Raw genomic sequence first — 14,608 nt, 5'->3', positions numbered from 1 at the left:
ACATGTTTATATAATGATGTATATACATACTCAATGTCTTCGCTTCAGCGTTATATAATGTCCCCACTGATTCTAAATTTTCTACTTAGGAATTAATTCCTATACTATTGGCAATTAAATCGTTTTTTATGCTAACATTCATTCCTTTTCCTTACCGTCATAAAGCTGCTATCCAACTGACGGCCCGGGGGCCAAATCCAGTTCGGAAATGACACCACACCGGCCCCTGAGTTCAGTTCAAAATTTGGGAGATGAACATTTTTACAGATAATTCCTAAAAACATTAGTGTTGCTGTTAAATAGAGGAACTTGGACCACTGCAAACACATTGGCAGATCCCTGCATTGACATTTTAACCTTACGAGCCAACATAGAACACTGGGGGCCAAACTTATGATTTAAATAACTGAGGCGTTCCTCAAATCACTCCTTAAAGTCCTCCCCCTTTTGGCAGTTCATTTTTTTGTATTGTGATTTATGTGTCATGTCTGTGTGATCATGTTTTGTTTTGGTCATGTTTTGTTTAGTTATTGGACTCTTTAGTTTCTGTTTACGCTCCATTGTTTTGTTTCCATGACTACCCATTAGTTTTCACCTGTCCTTGTCACGCACCTGTCTCACGCTTTGCATTCGCACACCTGTCACTAATCATGTCACTACTATTTAAGCCTGTCTGTTTCTGTTGTTCCTCCTGGTGTCATTATCCTCTCATATCATGCTTCAAGCCATGTTCACAGTCCCATGCCACAGTAAGTGTTTTTGTTTCGTGTTCTTAGTTAATTGCCTTTGTGCTATAGTCTTTTGGTTTCATAGTTTGTTCTCCGCCATTGTGCGCGCCTTTTGTTTGCTTCTTTTTTTGTCCTTTGTTAATGTAAAATTAAAAGATGTACTCACCTCCAAGCCATGTCCGGTCCAAGTTCACTTGCATCTCGGGAAAACAAAAACTCCATAGTCCAAGTCTTGACATTATGTAACTAAGGTGCAGCGTGTTTACTTCAGATGCAGTCAGTTGTCATTTGTTCAACTTCTTTAGTTATACGAGTGGTGTTCCTGAAGGTTCCATTTTAGGTTCTCTCCTTTTCATCATTTGGGCTAATCAACTCGTGGCCCGTGAGTTCAGTTCATAAAACTTGTGAGAGACTTACATTTTTGCAGAAGGACTTCAAAAACAACAGAGCACTCCTGTAACTGAAAAAATAATAGACCAAAATCAAATGTCTACTGTAGAAGACGCTGGTTCTCTGGAATATACAAAATAAGTCTAATAGTGAAGGGAGAAGTCCGGCCCCTCGGTCCTTAGCTTCTCTGGAAATGTTGCCTCCAAAACACTTTAGTTGAACATCCCGTCTGTAGAAGCAATATACTGTCATACAAATGCACATTAAAAGTTAAATTTAGAGAAATAAAACACTTTATTTATATCTATATATATTTATATTTGTAAATTAATCTTTGTCCTTGTTCCCAAACATGTTGAATATAATTTAATAGAAGTTTAAAAGGCCACTTGAAAACTGGCACTGTATTGAGAATCCTCCATCTGTGCCTCCCTGGTTTCCCAGGCAACAGCGATGGAGTGAAGCTCAACCCCTTTTCTTAGCCAACCTTGATCCAGGAACCGATGCTCAAGAGTTAGCCAACAGCAACTCCTGCCAGTGAACTGGCCATGCAAAAAAAAAAAAAAAAAAAATGTCTGTAGCAACCAGTACATGATGACTCCAAAGTACACAACAAATTGTTGACGGTACCGTCATACAACTTATGATTACAGAAGATGCCAATACTGTGCAAATACATATCAGCTGTACAAAAGAATATTGCACTATTCTTGTAAATCTTAATTCTGCAAGGGAAAAAAAGAACAGCCACTTAAACATATTGAAAAATATCACAAAACATTTTATGACAGAAAAATTGTACACCTTCCCTGTCTTTTGTCTTTTTTGTGTGTGCGCATTTTTACATTCTGCAAATGGCTCTCTGGTTTATGGTCAAGTTCGGAGCGTTAAGAAAAGCGGAGACAATTGTAGGAGTTGTCATATTTATCACAAGCGCTACCTTGTCGATGTGCAAAGAGAGCAGTGCTGTGTTTGTGGATGTGGGACCTGATGAATGATGCAATAGTCTGAGATTCTGTACCTAGGCAGACCTGCCAACCTTGAATACATTTCAGGAGCTCGACTATTACGCTTCCTTGTCGCAAGCATCCGATGGCAATTTAAGCGAAAGGGGGCTTGTTATTGCAGCTGGAACTTACCAAAACAGTAATGTGTACTGCAAATGTTGAACCAAAATGGACTGAAAGAGTCGAATGCACATGGGTATTAACATTCTTCTGCAAGGTTGGTTTCTTGTTAGCTTCTTTGCTGTAAACAATGCCGATTAAAAATAAAAGGAGGGGTGTTACTGCAGCTGGAACTTATAAATGCAGTCATTTATACCGCAAATGTTGATCCAACTCGGACTGACCGAGTTGTAAACACACGGGTATTAATGTTCTTCTGCAAGGTTAGATTCTTATTAGCTTCCTTGTTGCAAGCAAACGATGCTAATTGAAGAGAAAATTGGAACCTTATTGCAGCTGGAACTTATTGATGCATTCGTTTTTAATGCAAATGTTGATCCAAACCAGACTGAACGAGTCATATACACATGGGTAGTAAAGTTCTTCTGCGAGCTTAGATTCTTGGTAGCTTCCTTGTTGTAAGTAAATGATGGCAAATTAAAGAATAAACGGGAGTGTTACTGCAGCTGGAACTTATCGAAGTAGTAATTTTTACTGCAAAACAGACTGAACGAGCCGTATACACGCAGTAATAACGTTCTTTTGCGAGGTTAGATTTTTTTTTTTTTTGGAGGTGCACCGTGTAAGTCACAATGCACAAAAAGGTTCGAGCCGCTTGGCGCCTCGACACAAGATCAAGATCCAGGTTTCACAACTCCAAGCGGAGAATGTCAAGATGCAACAAAATGTGTATCTGGAGAGTAGCGAGTAAAATGTGTACAAAAAAAGCCTGCACGTTGGCAGGTCTGCCAGAGGAAGAGAAATGACTTGAGAAAAGAGTTCAAATCCTACTCGACGAGGACATTGCGATAAAAGTGCAGGCACTAAGAAATGTAGAACATCTCCGTCTTCAAGTAAGGTCAGTGTTTGAATGTTGCTCTCGGACTCGGCTTTATGTTTTGGACAAGTTCCTCAGAAGCTCGTTCAACCCCTTTTGGGTGGTGGCGGACTGCGTCGCAGCGCACTCGCTCAGGCCGGGCCCCATCTGGGCGCGAAGAGCTTGGCACAGAACGGCGGTGGCGGCGCGCGTGCTGCCGCCTCGGCCGTGCACCGTGCCGCTGTGGCTGGACGTGCCCAGCATGTGCCACAGCAAGGGCAGCGCTTTCTGCTCCACCATCTGCGGCTTGCGAGAGTACAGCTTGGTCACCAGATCTGCAGGAAAGCGGACGGTCAACCAAAGAAGGAATGTTTGGATTTGTCTTCTCTTTTGGGACTGACCTGCAACCTTCTCCACAAGATCCAGCTTGGCTTTACCGCTTACAAACTGAGCCTTGGTGCAGAAAGGCTGAAGGAGGAGCATGTTATCTGCCAACCAGAGAAGAAAAGTTCACTCCAAAGAACCAAATGACTTCATCAGTACCACCAGGATTCGCGGGCTGTTTTTGTCATTTTATATTTGGCGGCTGCTTTTTTTAGAAGGTTTCAGAAAAAGTTGAATTGTTTTGAGTCTTTTTTTTTTTTTTTTTACTTGGGATTTTATGACTACCGGTAAGTTATCAATGATTTAAGTGTTCTTTGTAACTTTAATCTTAAAAAGCAAATACTTGCAACAAAAATGATCGAACAAATACTGTATTCATGTTTTACTCATTTTATAACACTCAAGACTTAAAAGTAGAGATGTCCGATAATATCGGCAGGCCGATATTATCGGCCGATAAATGCGTTAAAATGTAATATCGGAAATTATCGGTATCAATTGTTTTTATTATCGGTTTTCTTTTTTTTTCTTCTTTTTTTTAATGAAATCAACATAAAAAACACGAGATACACTTGCAATTAGTGCACCAACCCAAAAAAACTCCCTCCCCCATTTACACTCATTCACACAAAAGGGTTGTTTCTTTCTGTTATTAATATTCTGGTTCCTACATTATATATCAATATATATCAATACAGTCTGCAAGGGATACAGTCCGTAAGCACACATGATTGTGCGTGCTGCTGGTCCACTAATAGTACTAACCTTTAACAGTTCATTTTACTCATTTTCATTAATTACTAGTTTCTATGTAACTGTTTTTATATTGTTTTACTTTCTTTTTTATTCAGGAAAATGTTTTTAATTTTTTTATCTTATTTTATTAATTTTTTTAAAAAGTACCTTATCTTCACCATACCTGGTTGTCCAAATCAGGCATAATAATGTGTTAATTCCACGACTGTATATATCGGTTGATATCGATATCGGTTGATATCGGTACCGGTTGATATCGGTATCGGTAATTAAAGAGTTGGACAATATCGGAAATCGGCAAAAAGCCATTATCGGACATCCCTACTTAAAAGTAGACGCTAGATGGCAGCACATACAAATTACTGTAATGTTTTAATTACTTGTATACTGTATGTTACTATTATATACTTGTAATTTAGTTATAATTATAGAAATAAACCCCACTAAAGGCTTCTTTATTGGCCGCTCTCTGCTATGTTGCAGACATTCTCTATGTATGTTTTACACTTGAAAAGCATTTGTCCATCCTAGGCTTTCATTAATGTTGATTTATGTTCATTCCTTTATGCTATGTTACACATTTACCACCGCACGTTAAGAACATTTATGAATTACTGAGAGCGATCTATAGCGGTAAATGTTGGTAAATGAGAGACAATGAGAGATTATCATCATACTTCAACATCTCAAACATGTAAATGCTGCCCCTTTGCCAGGTCAGCATTACAAATGTTCTTAATGGTCTTATCTTGGATGAATAAAGGTTAAACGGACGGTGTGGCTCAGATGGTAGAGCGGCCGTGCTAGCAACTTGAGGGTTCCAGGATCGATTCCGGCTTCCGCCATCCTAGTCACGGCCGTTGTCACCTTGTTCCCAGTGCTGCTCACACTGGTGTATGAGTGTGAATGAATGTTTGATGGTGGTTGGAGGGGCCGTCGGCGCAAATTAGCAGCCACGCTTCCGTCAGTCTAGCCCAGGGCAGCTGTGGCTACAAATATAGCTTACCACCAGCAATGTGAATGTGGAGTGAATGAATGATGTGTTCTCATTTCACTGTGAAGCGCTTTGGGTGTATAGAAAAGCGCCGTATGAATCGAATCCATTATTATTATTATTATTAAATTGAACTCTGGAACAGCAAGTAGGTTTGAGCTATGCAAGAGGACAGTATTGCCAATTGATCAATAAAGAGTTTGCTGTCTACACAAAAAAATAAACATACGTTTTGATTAGACAGTCGACGCTCAGAGACAAATTGTATTGACGAAAATTAGGCTGATTGGCCAAAATGCGAGGCCGTGCATAATTTGCAGGGATCGGTTGAATTTGCGCGATCGAGACATTGAAAATTCCTGATGAACCGGTTCATACCCAGATTGAGGATAAGTGCATCGATTGCACCAATAGCAGCGGAGTAAATGGCGTCGTTTTTAGAGTTGAGGTGATTGTCCACAATAGCCGGGACTAGAAGGTTGACCACTTGAGACAAGTTGTCCTTCATCAAGGGGATGATTTTCTGCAGCGACTCCAGGGCGTGCTGGTTGACTTTGCTGTTAGATTCCTGCAGTCTGGCCTTTAGGGCATCAAAAAGCTGCACATGAAGACAGCAGAGGTCAGGTCAAACATGTTAAAAACATGATTGTGGTTAGTTACATAACATACCGGGAATAAACTATGGATGACCAGGTTGGGGTGTTGCTGGCAGTCAGACACGAGCTGGTCCATGCCCTTAAGTTTCTCTCTGAAGTCCTTCGATCCCAGCATGCAAGTTAGTTGATTGATGTAGTCATTCTTGTCGGCGATGCTCTGTGTGGGATGTCTGCTGCTGTAATTACTGTTGACCATTCTGTAAAAGACACACAATCAACATCAGCGTCATCTATTTACAGTCCAATATACAGACAAAAGTATTACGATAATCAACCTTCTGAATCTTCATTAAAACCCTGCAACATCAACTCTTTTAAAATAACATCATTTTTAGCTGTCCACAAAACAAACCTGTAAATGTTTTTTTGGGTTTTTTTACCGGTAAATGCATTTAATGTTGATTATCCTTACAATGCCAGTTGATGGTAAATGTGTAAATAGTAGGAAGGGGGCGACGTAGCCTGAAATCTATATTGCAGCTCCATGCAACAACAATATATATCACAAATTCACAATATATTATTTGGCATATGAATGATAATAGAACATTTCAAAACGAGTTACAAAGACTCCCGGGACTTATTTTCCAAGTGTGTAAAGAACAAAAATAACCAAAAAACAACTTTGTCATAGTAAAAAAAGTATGGGATCTAATTGCTGTAGTATCGACTATATTCTGAGACTAAGTATCGTTACTCTTAGTATTTGTATCCATCTGGCCACTGATGTATACATTCAGGAGCTCTATCTAAGTGGTTATAGTTGCTCAATGTATCCTCCTACATTGTGGAGTGTAGCATTAGCTATTCTTCTGATACTTGAAATAAACATAGTTTTTTTGTCGCCATGGAAACAAGGGTTAGTTAGCTGCTAGCGAGAATGCTACATTGCGTTGAGGACGCATTTGTTTGCTTGTCACGATCAAATCTGCGGAACACAGCAAGAATGTGTCATCAACATGCATTATTATGATATGATGATAACATTAAAAGGTCTATTGTCCAATTTATACTATCTATATCGCACAACCCTAGTAAACAGGTGTGTCAATCAGAAAAACAGAGCAGTCTTTGCTAACATGATGTTAAAGAGGTTAAATAAACATGTTAAGTGGATATACTATATATTTCCTGCTTTCTGCTTATGCAAAGTTATATATACATAATAATATATATTGCTATAATTGAACAAAATACACAGCAACCCAGTGATTAATGTTCTTAAATATTGTAATCGTTTGAGAGACATTTTTTTTGTTTCTTAGAATGTGTTGAACAGGTAAATACTAATTCATTGTGGAATGCATTCATCAAATTAGACTTTTAGGTTGTTATGTGCTGTTATAATTTCAAAATGTTGGGTGTGAATGGTAGTAAAATAGCATATGTACTTTGCACATTGGAGGGGGCACTTCTCAGATGTTCACAGTTGAAAAAAAAAAACTAAACTTTTTTTTAGAAGTACAGTGGTACTTGGGATACAGGTGTCTCTCGCCTTAGCAGTTTTTTGTGATACAAGCTAAAGTACCAATGATTGTCACACACACACTAGGTGGACCCATCCCCTTGTTCACCCCCTGGGAGGTGAGGGGAGCAGTGGGCAGCAGCGGTGCCGCGCCCGGGAATAATTTTTGGTGATTTAACCCCCAATTTCAACCCTTGATGCTGAGTGCCAAGCATGGAGGTAATGGGTCTCGTTTTTAAAGTCTTTGGTATGACTCGACCGGGGTTTGAACTCACAACCTACCGATCTCAGGGCAGACACTCTAACCACTAGGCCAATGAATAGGTGTCTCTCGGCTAAATGTTGCAAGCAAAAATTCGGGGTACAGGTCCCCCCACCGACAATTGGCTTAGCAAATGCCACAGTAAACTTTCTTAGATCTGCCCTAAACATTAGGAGTCTTACTAGCTAGCATTAGCTTATAGCCAGAGATCGACATAACTTTGTATTTTAAACTATGGGAAGGAAGAAAACGAGTGTAAAGGACAGTGCAGAGAAAAAGAAGCTGGATGATATTTATTGAATTAAAGAAAGAAATCATCAAAAACATGCCGACTTGCAAGCAGTTTAAACGTAGCACTGCCAGTCTGCACTATACCAAAGCAGAATTATCCATGAAAATATGGAGAAGCTGCTGAATGTGTGTTTAACAAAGAAGCAGCGGGAAAGAGATACTGTAGAAATCCATTCTATAGGGGTAAATGCTGTACATTATTATTCTTACATTAGTTTATAAACCTACTGTAGTTGTTTGTAGTACATTCTATTGTATTGATTTTATACAATATTTCCTATGTAAAAGTTATTTTTTCTCTTAAAAAGGCATGTTAAATGTTAAATTGTTTTAAGGAGGTTAATTAATTTCGATTTATTTCAATGTGTCGCTGTGTTGCAATACTAGTTTTTCGAGGTATGAGCTGCGTCACAGAACCAATTCAACACGCCATAGCCCAAGGTACCACTGTACGATTTGTTTGAATAGTTGATCTTTTTAGACCAGATTTGAGTAGTTCTTTGGATGATTTTTCTTATGCTATTTCAAGCACAGGGATGCAACATTACAATATTTCTGTAAAAAAAACACTAAATTGCAAAATGTTTAAAAACTAAGATGCCTCTTTTACAATATTTTTGCATTTTTTTCTTTTAAGGGGTTATTTGGGACAATGCTATACTTCCACTTTTTGCAAGGACTATCTTTGACAATAACCTGATTACTCAAACACCTTTGGGCTAAACATGTGAACAAATTGTGAATAAGGCCCTCTTGTCTCAGATCACTGATCTCTGACCTCACACATGTTTTTTTCTGGAACAGTCAGACTTGAAATCTTGTAGAAAGTATTGCAATTTATACAGTAATAGAGACAGGTGCCCCGGGTACTTTGTGCATTTAGTGTCTGTCTTTGTGGTACTGACGGGCGGTGACACACATACCTGATGCTGTGGTTGACTGGCTCTCTGTTGAGAGATGAGGCTCGGACTGTGCCACTTCCTGGGAGGGAGCGTCTGCCTCTCGCTGAGTGGGTGTCCTGGGGCATCTCACCTAGCCCCTAAAATCACCCCCAGTAGACAATATTATAAACTAGGGCTGTCAAAAATAAGTTAACTCATGTGATTCCATCCACCCATCTTCTACCCCTTGTGCCTCTCTTGGTTGCGAGGGTGACTGGATCCTATCCCAGCTGCATTTGGGCAGAAGGCATGGTACACCCTGGACAAGTCGCCACCTCATCGCAGGGCCAACACAGATGGACAGACAACATTCACACTCATATTCACACACTAGGGCCAATTTAGTTTTGCCAATCAGCCTATCCCCAAGTGCATGTCTTTGGAGGTGCAGGGAGGAAGCCGCAGTACCCGTAGGGAACCCACACAGCCACGGGGAGAACATACAAACTTTACACAGAAAGACCCCGAGGCCAGGGATCGAACCGAGGACCTTCTTATTGTGAGGCACCAGCATTAACCCCTATTCAACCGTGCTGCCCCTAATGAGATACATCCAATCAAAATCATTACATTAATCATGCTGATTAATCACAAAAATCATTTTGACCATATACTGTATGCTCCTTTACCTTAAGCCCAGATGGTTACCTGAAAGGCGGTGTGGTGATATAACATTTAACAATGCGAAGATAAGTAAGGAGACTTCTACTGTTGTACTCACTGGCAAATTTCACTTCAAAATAAAGCCTGAGTGGACTTTAGATTAAACAGTTACCAGGTTAATAACATTTGGTTAATCATAATGAATCCACATTCAAAAGTGGAATTATTCAAAATAATCAATTAACAGCATTAGTAAAAAACATGTTTTAGGCTGAGGGGACAATGATTATACCTTGGTTTTGAGACTTAAGATTGTGTCTCTGGTAGGCTGCAGGTCTTTCGACGGAATAGTTCTTTCCAGGATCTTATCAAAGTCTGGATGGTAGGACAGGGACAACAGCATTCGACGACCATAGTGTCTAAAGATTAGATAGAGGGTTAGGGTTACTTCATTTATAACCTTCACATGTGTTTCTATCCATAGAGTAGACACTTGCAGTGCATCCGGAAGAGTATTCACACAGCTTCACTTTTTCCACCATTTTTTAATGTTACAGCCTTATTCCAAAATGGAACAAATTCATTTTTTTACAGACAATACCACATACTACAATGTGAAAAGTTTTTATTTTTATTTTGCAAATTTATTGAAAATAAAAACCAAATAAAACAAATCATGTGTACATATGTTTTCACAGTCTTTGCTCAATACTTTGTTGATGCACCTTTGGCAGCAATTACAGCTTGGCTCACCTATTTTTGGGCAGGTTTGCCCATTCATCTTTGCAGCACCTCTCAAGCTCCATCAGGTTGGATGGGAAGCATTGGTTTTTATCGAGGATGTCTCTGTACATTCCTGCCTTTACATTTCCTTCTATCCTGACTAGTCTCCCAGTTCTCGCCCCTGAAAAACAACCCCACAGCTTATGCTGCCACCACAATGCTTCACTGCTGGGATGGTATTGACCAGACCACAAAATGTTGTTTCTCATGGTCAGAGTATTTCAGGTGCATGTGGCAAAGTTTTTCCTAAGAAATGGCTTCCGTCTGGCCACTATACCATACAGGCCTCATTGGTTCATTGCTTCAGCGAAGGTTGTCCTTCTGGAAGGTTCTCCTCTCTCCACAGAGGAAGGCTGTAGCTCTGACAGAGTGACCATCGGGTTCTTGGTCACCTCCCCGACTAGACTAAGATGAATGCAGCAACGTACAGAGACATCCTGGATGAAAAGTAACACTTCCCATCCAACCTGATGGAGCTTGAAAGGTGCTGCAAAGAGGAATGGGCGAAGAGGAATGGGCAAAGAGGAATGGGTGAATCTGCCCAAAGATGGATGTGCCAAGCTTGTGGCATCGTATTCAAAAAGACTTGAGACTGTAATTGTTGCCAAAGGTACATCAACAATGTATTGAGCAAAGGCTGTGAATACTTACTGTATGTACATATGATGTTCTTAGTTGTAATACATTTACAAAATAAAAAAAAACGTTTCACATTGTCATATATGGTATTGTCGATAGAATTTTGACAACAAAAATGAATTCATTCCATTTTGGAATAAGGCTGTAACATAACAAAATGTGATAAAAGAAAAGCGCTGTAAATACTTTCCAGATGCACTGTGGTAGGGGTTGTTACTGTTCAAGTCATGAATTAGATTATGTTATTTTGTGCGCTGACACAACTACACACCTTGCTTCTTGTGAGGAGTCTTGTGCCAGCCTGCTGACTGCAGGTACAATTCTTTCCGATAAATCTTTACCTCCACTGAGGAGACGACCGGCACCGACCTTTTCCACCAGATTGGCCAAGTGTTGGGCAGTGCATTTCCTTACCACTGGATTGAGGTGACTACGAGCGGTGGCAAAAACAGTTAATTGCAACAACTACAGTTCAAGTGCACTGCTGGGTGCGCTGAATGTATACTGACCTAACTCCCCCAGAGAGTAAAGCTTGAATGCTGCGGGTGGGAGTGCAGTGCTGCACCATGCAGTCTAAAGCGTCATCAACATGCTGCCTAATAAAGGCATTAGTTTCTCCTCCCTTGTGCACCAAGGCTTTAACGGTCCCTTCCAACTCCTGGTCCATTGCCTTCTGTAGGTGCGTGTAAAAGTCGCCAAGTGTGCTCACTGCAGCCCTAGACACGCCTGATCTAAGGTTCTTCACCTAATTCAGGAAAACATTGTCATATGTATACATACATATGACATATGACTTCTATCCCAAATAACGTAACATGTTGAAGTGTTTGTTACAGGGAGGTGAGAAGATGTGCTTAATGCACTGACAGTAAAAAGGAATTTATTACAGAAATCAAAATAAAAGTTGTGCAATTCAGAATTTCACCAAATTATGAACAAAACCTTGAGTTTTAACCATCATAACAGAAGATCTTAGCTCAGCAAGAAGGAAAGTAACGGAGTCTTCAAAAAAGAGAATAAAACTATACCAAAAGTTATGTAAGATAAGCTGACTTAATTCAAAGCAGTAAGCCTTCGCCAGTGTCCCAATACTATAATTCAAGTTGTCATTTACCATATTTCCAAAGTTCTGCATCCACTAAAAATATCAATAAAAGAAACATTGCAGTGTGGATCAATGTTACATTACGCCTTCAATATTTATAATGCTGACACACTGTAATAGTTATTTCAGAATAAAAGCTAATTGTGTTAGAGCAGTGGGATGCCAACTGTATTTTCATGATGCCAACTGTATTTTCATCAGATGCACAAATTAATGTGATCTTACCTCTTGAGTGAGAGCGATGCAGACATCATGAAGCCTGCCCTGAAGTATGTCTGAGTGGTACTGAGCCAGAGAGCGCAGCAGTGTCAGACCTTCAATCTTTTTCTCCCTTAAAAGCAAAACAATATTGACATTTCCCATTCTGGAAGAAATATATTGATGTCAACTTTTAGGTCCTTAGGTTGTTTAACCCTTGTGCAACCTTAAAATTGACTATTAGGTGTATTCCGACAACTGATTTATTCCCGGAAGTGAAAATCAGTGGTGGTCAACCGAGCTAAGATGACTGTTGTACAGCAAGCAGCGTGCGCACTGAGTACACAAGGGGCCTATATATTCCTGCCAAAAGCAGATATGAGCAAAAAATCTAAGTATGCATTGGAATAAATCCCTATACTTTCTTAAAAAAAAAAAGATATGTCGAGTGATAAAGGATTCTTTGTCGGTGGAGTTTCCAAATATATATTGAGTTATCGTATGCTCCATTCTACACGACAAAACAGATGAAAACTTGGCAAACCAATGGAGGACTACAACTTCTTTGTGGGTGGCTGGGTCAAGGACATTGGTATCAAGACTCTTCAGGATAAATATGCATTGTTTTTGCTCGGGTAAGGTTGCATTTCATGATTTAACTTCACGTCTACTGATATGTTTGTTGCCGTTGCATGCGAATTTTCCCCCATCTTTATCAAAACATAACTATAGATGTCAACATTGTGTATGTGCTGAAAGCTTCATTAGTGATTGCTGCCTTTGGTAAAAGCTTAAAACTCTTTTAGGCTCTGCTCACATTTCTTTTATTTAGACTTGCTGAGTTGGTGCTTTACAGAACACTTGTAGCAAAAATGTGTTTTAAGAAATACAAATAAAATCAAGATAATACTTAAATGGGAAACACTAAATGTTAAAAGTATATCAAACAAACAAGGTGATCACTGCAAACTTGTGCGTTCTTTGGCTCTGCTCCCTTGTACTGTAGTGTGTGGTACTTTTGTCATCTTTTTTCATAAAATCTTGCACTCTACACGTTTATCCTTTTTGTGATTTAAACGATTTGTACAGCCGAAAAACAACGCAAGAGTAAGCCATTTTTCTTCGAGAAAGGCTAAATGGCACCTACTATCCAATAAGAACAGACGCTGGCTTGACCACCATGCATATTTAATGGTCCGGACGTGAGCCTGACGTGACGTCATTTTGAATCCAAGCAACACACACAAAAAGTGTCATAAGTCAGCAATGCATTTGTGTAACATTTGAAATATTTAGACAACTTCAGCGCTATCTATTGATATGTTTCTATTATTTTCTAATGTTTTTTTATGTTTAGTGGCCTTTTTTTGTCAAAAATAAGTATTTTTTTATGAAAGGGAAAATGCAAAAAAAATTACTATTTTTAAAAATAAGTTGCTGAGTGGAATATTTAAGGTTAGGTAATTATAGCTTAGAATAGGTCAATAATTCAACACAACATTGACTTTTGATTGACATGATTGTGAACGATAGGCAAAAAAAAGAAGAGGTGCAGTTCCTCTTTAAGGCAAGAGGGAAGAAGAAGCGAGTACCTGCAGCTGAGGAGAGCGGTCAAAAAATTTAGTTTGGATTGTATTTTTTTATATTTAAAAAAAAATGCAGAAGTGACATTTTGACATGAAAATGTATATTTAAAAACATGGACTTTCGTATTTCCGCGGACATTTCAAGACCTGAGTATTATATATGTTACATATATTGCCCAAGATCGTTTTTATAGCATTTCAGCGGTTTAATGGCAATTAAACTCATTTACGCTAATCAAATCTCTGAGAATTATGCAAATGGTTTTCTGGCACCATTTGGTGGTTAACAAGCACAATTATACCAAAACCATATGTTCTTGTATTTCAAACAACATTAATGGGATTCATTTGGCTTTCGTGAGAAAAAGCATCATAATATACCAGGATTACAGTTTGTTAAAAAAAAAAAAAACAGTAGTTATAAGAAGATTCAATGGGGCCGAAAAGGTTCTTAAGAGAAGATGTGTATACTTTCTGTTCATATACTATTCTAACAACGCTACAATCAAAAACACAATGCAATTGTATTATTGAGAAACTTGTGAAAAACTCCCTGGCAAAATTTCAGACCGCTAACCTTCAAACTGAACAATTCTATCACATAAGGAACACATGTAATGCCCGTTTTGGGCTCTAGGGTTGCACATGGGTTAAACATAGCGCATATTGCAAAGGTGAATACACCCCTCACATTTCATCAATCGTATCATATCTTCTCAAGTGACAGTAATATGAAACAATAAATATCAATTTAAAGTAGTACAGCTTGGATAGCAGCACATATTTACTGTCCTTTGCAACTAAGTCAACGCGCATTGTCTCAATAGATGTGAGCACTGTACAT

At 39.1% G+C, this 14,608-nt stretch overlaps 1 protein-coding gene across 6 annotated transcripts in view; it reads right to left on the bottom strand.

Moving 5' to 3' along the window:
• Nucleotides 1-89: 89 nt before the first annotated feature.
• Nucleotides 90-14,608, bottom strand: part of LOC133611646 (TOG array regulator of axonemal microtubules protein 1) — a 36,997-nt gene continuing 22,478 nt past the window's right edge. For all 6 annotated transcript variants that reach the window (XM_061968628.2, XM_061968631.2, XM_061968632.2 and 3 more), the window contains 9 exons: nucleotides 12,206-12,311; nucleotides 11,385-11,620; nucleotides 11,147-11,305; nucleotides 9,746-9,872; nucleotides 8,833-8,948; nucleotides 5,905-6,088; nucleotides 5,614-5,833; nucleotides 3,503-3,589; nucleotides 90-3,436 (listed from right to left, as the gene is read on the bottom strand). In XM_061968628.2, the coding sequence (XP_061824612.1) occupies nucleotides 3,177-3,436; nucleotides 3,503-3,589; nucleotides 5,614-5,833; nucleotides 5,905-6,088; nucleotides 8,833-8,948; nucleotides 9,746-9,872; nucleotides 11,147-11,305; nucleotides 11,385-11,620; nucleotides 12,206-12,311 (1,495 nt within the window). In that variant the 3' untranslated portion in view covers nucleotides 90-3,176. The remainder of the gene's footprint in view (nucleotides 3,437-3,502; nucleotides 3,590-5,613; nucleotides 5,834-5,904; nucleotides 6,089-8,832; nucleotides 8,949-9,745; nucleotides 9,873-11,146; nucleotides 11,306-11,384; nucleotides 11,621-12,205; nucleotides 12,312-14,608) is intronic.

Source organism: Nerophis lumbriciformis, linkage group LG08 (genome assembly GCF_033978685.3).
Source record: "Nerophis lumbriciformis linkage group LG08, RoL_Nlum_v2.1, whole genome shotgun sequence".
Lineage (NCBI taxonomy): Eukaryota > Metazoa > Chordata > Actinopteri > Syngnathiformes > Syngnathidae > Nerophis > Nerophis lumbriciformis.
Note: the sequence above shows the minus strand (reverse complement) of the source record. Positions and strands in the feature narration are given on the sequence as shown.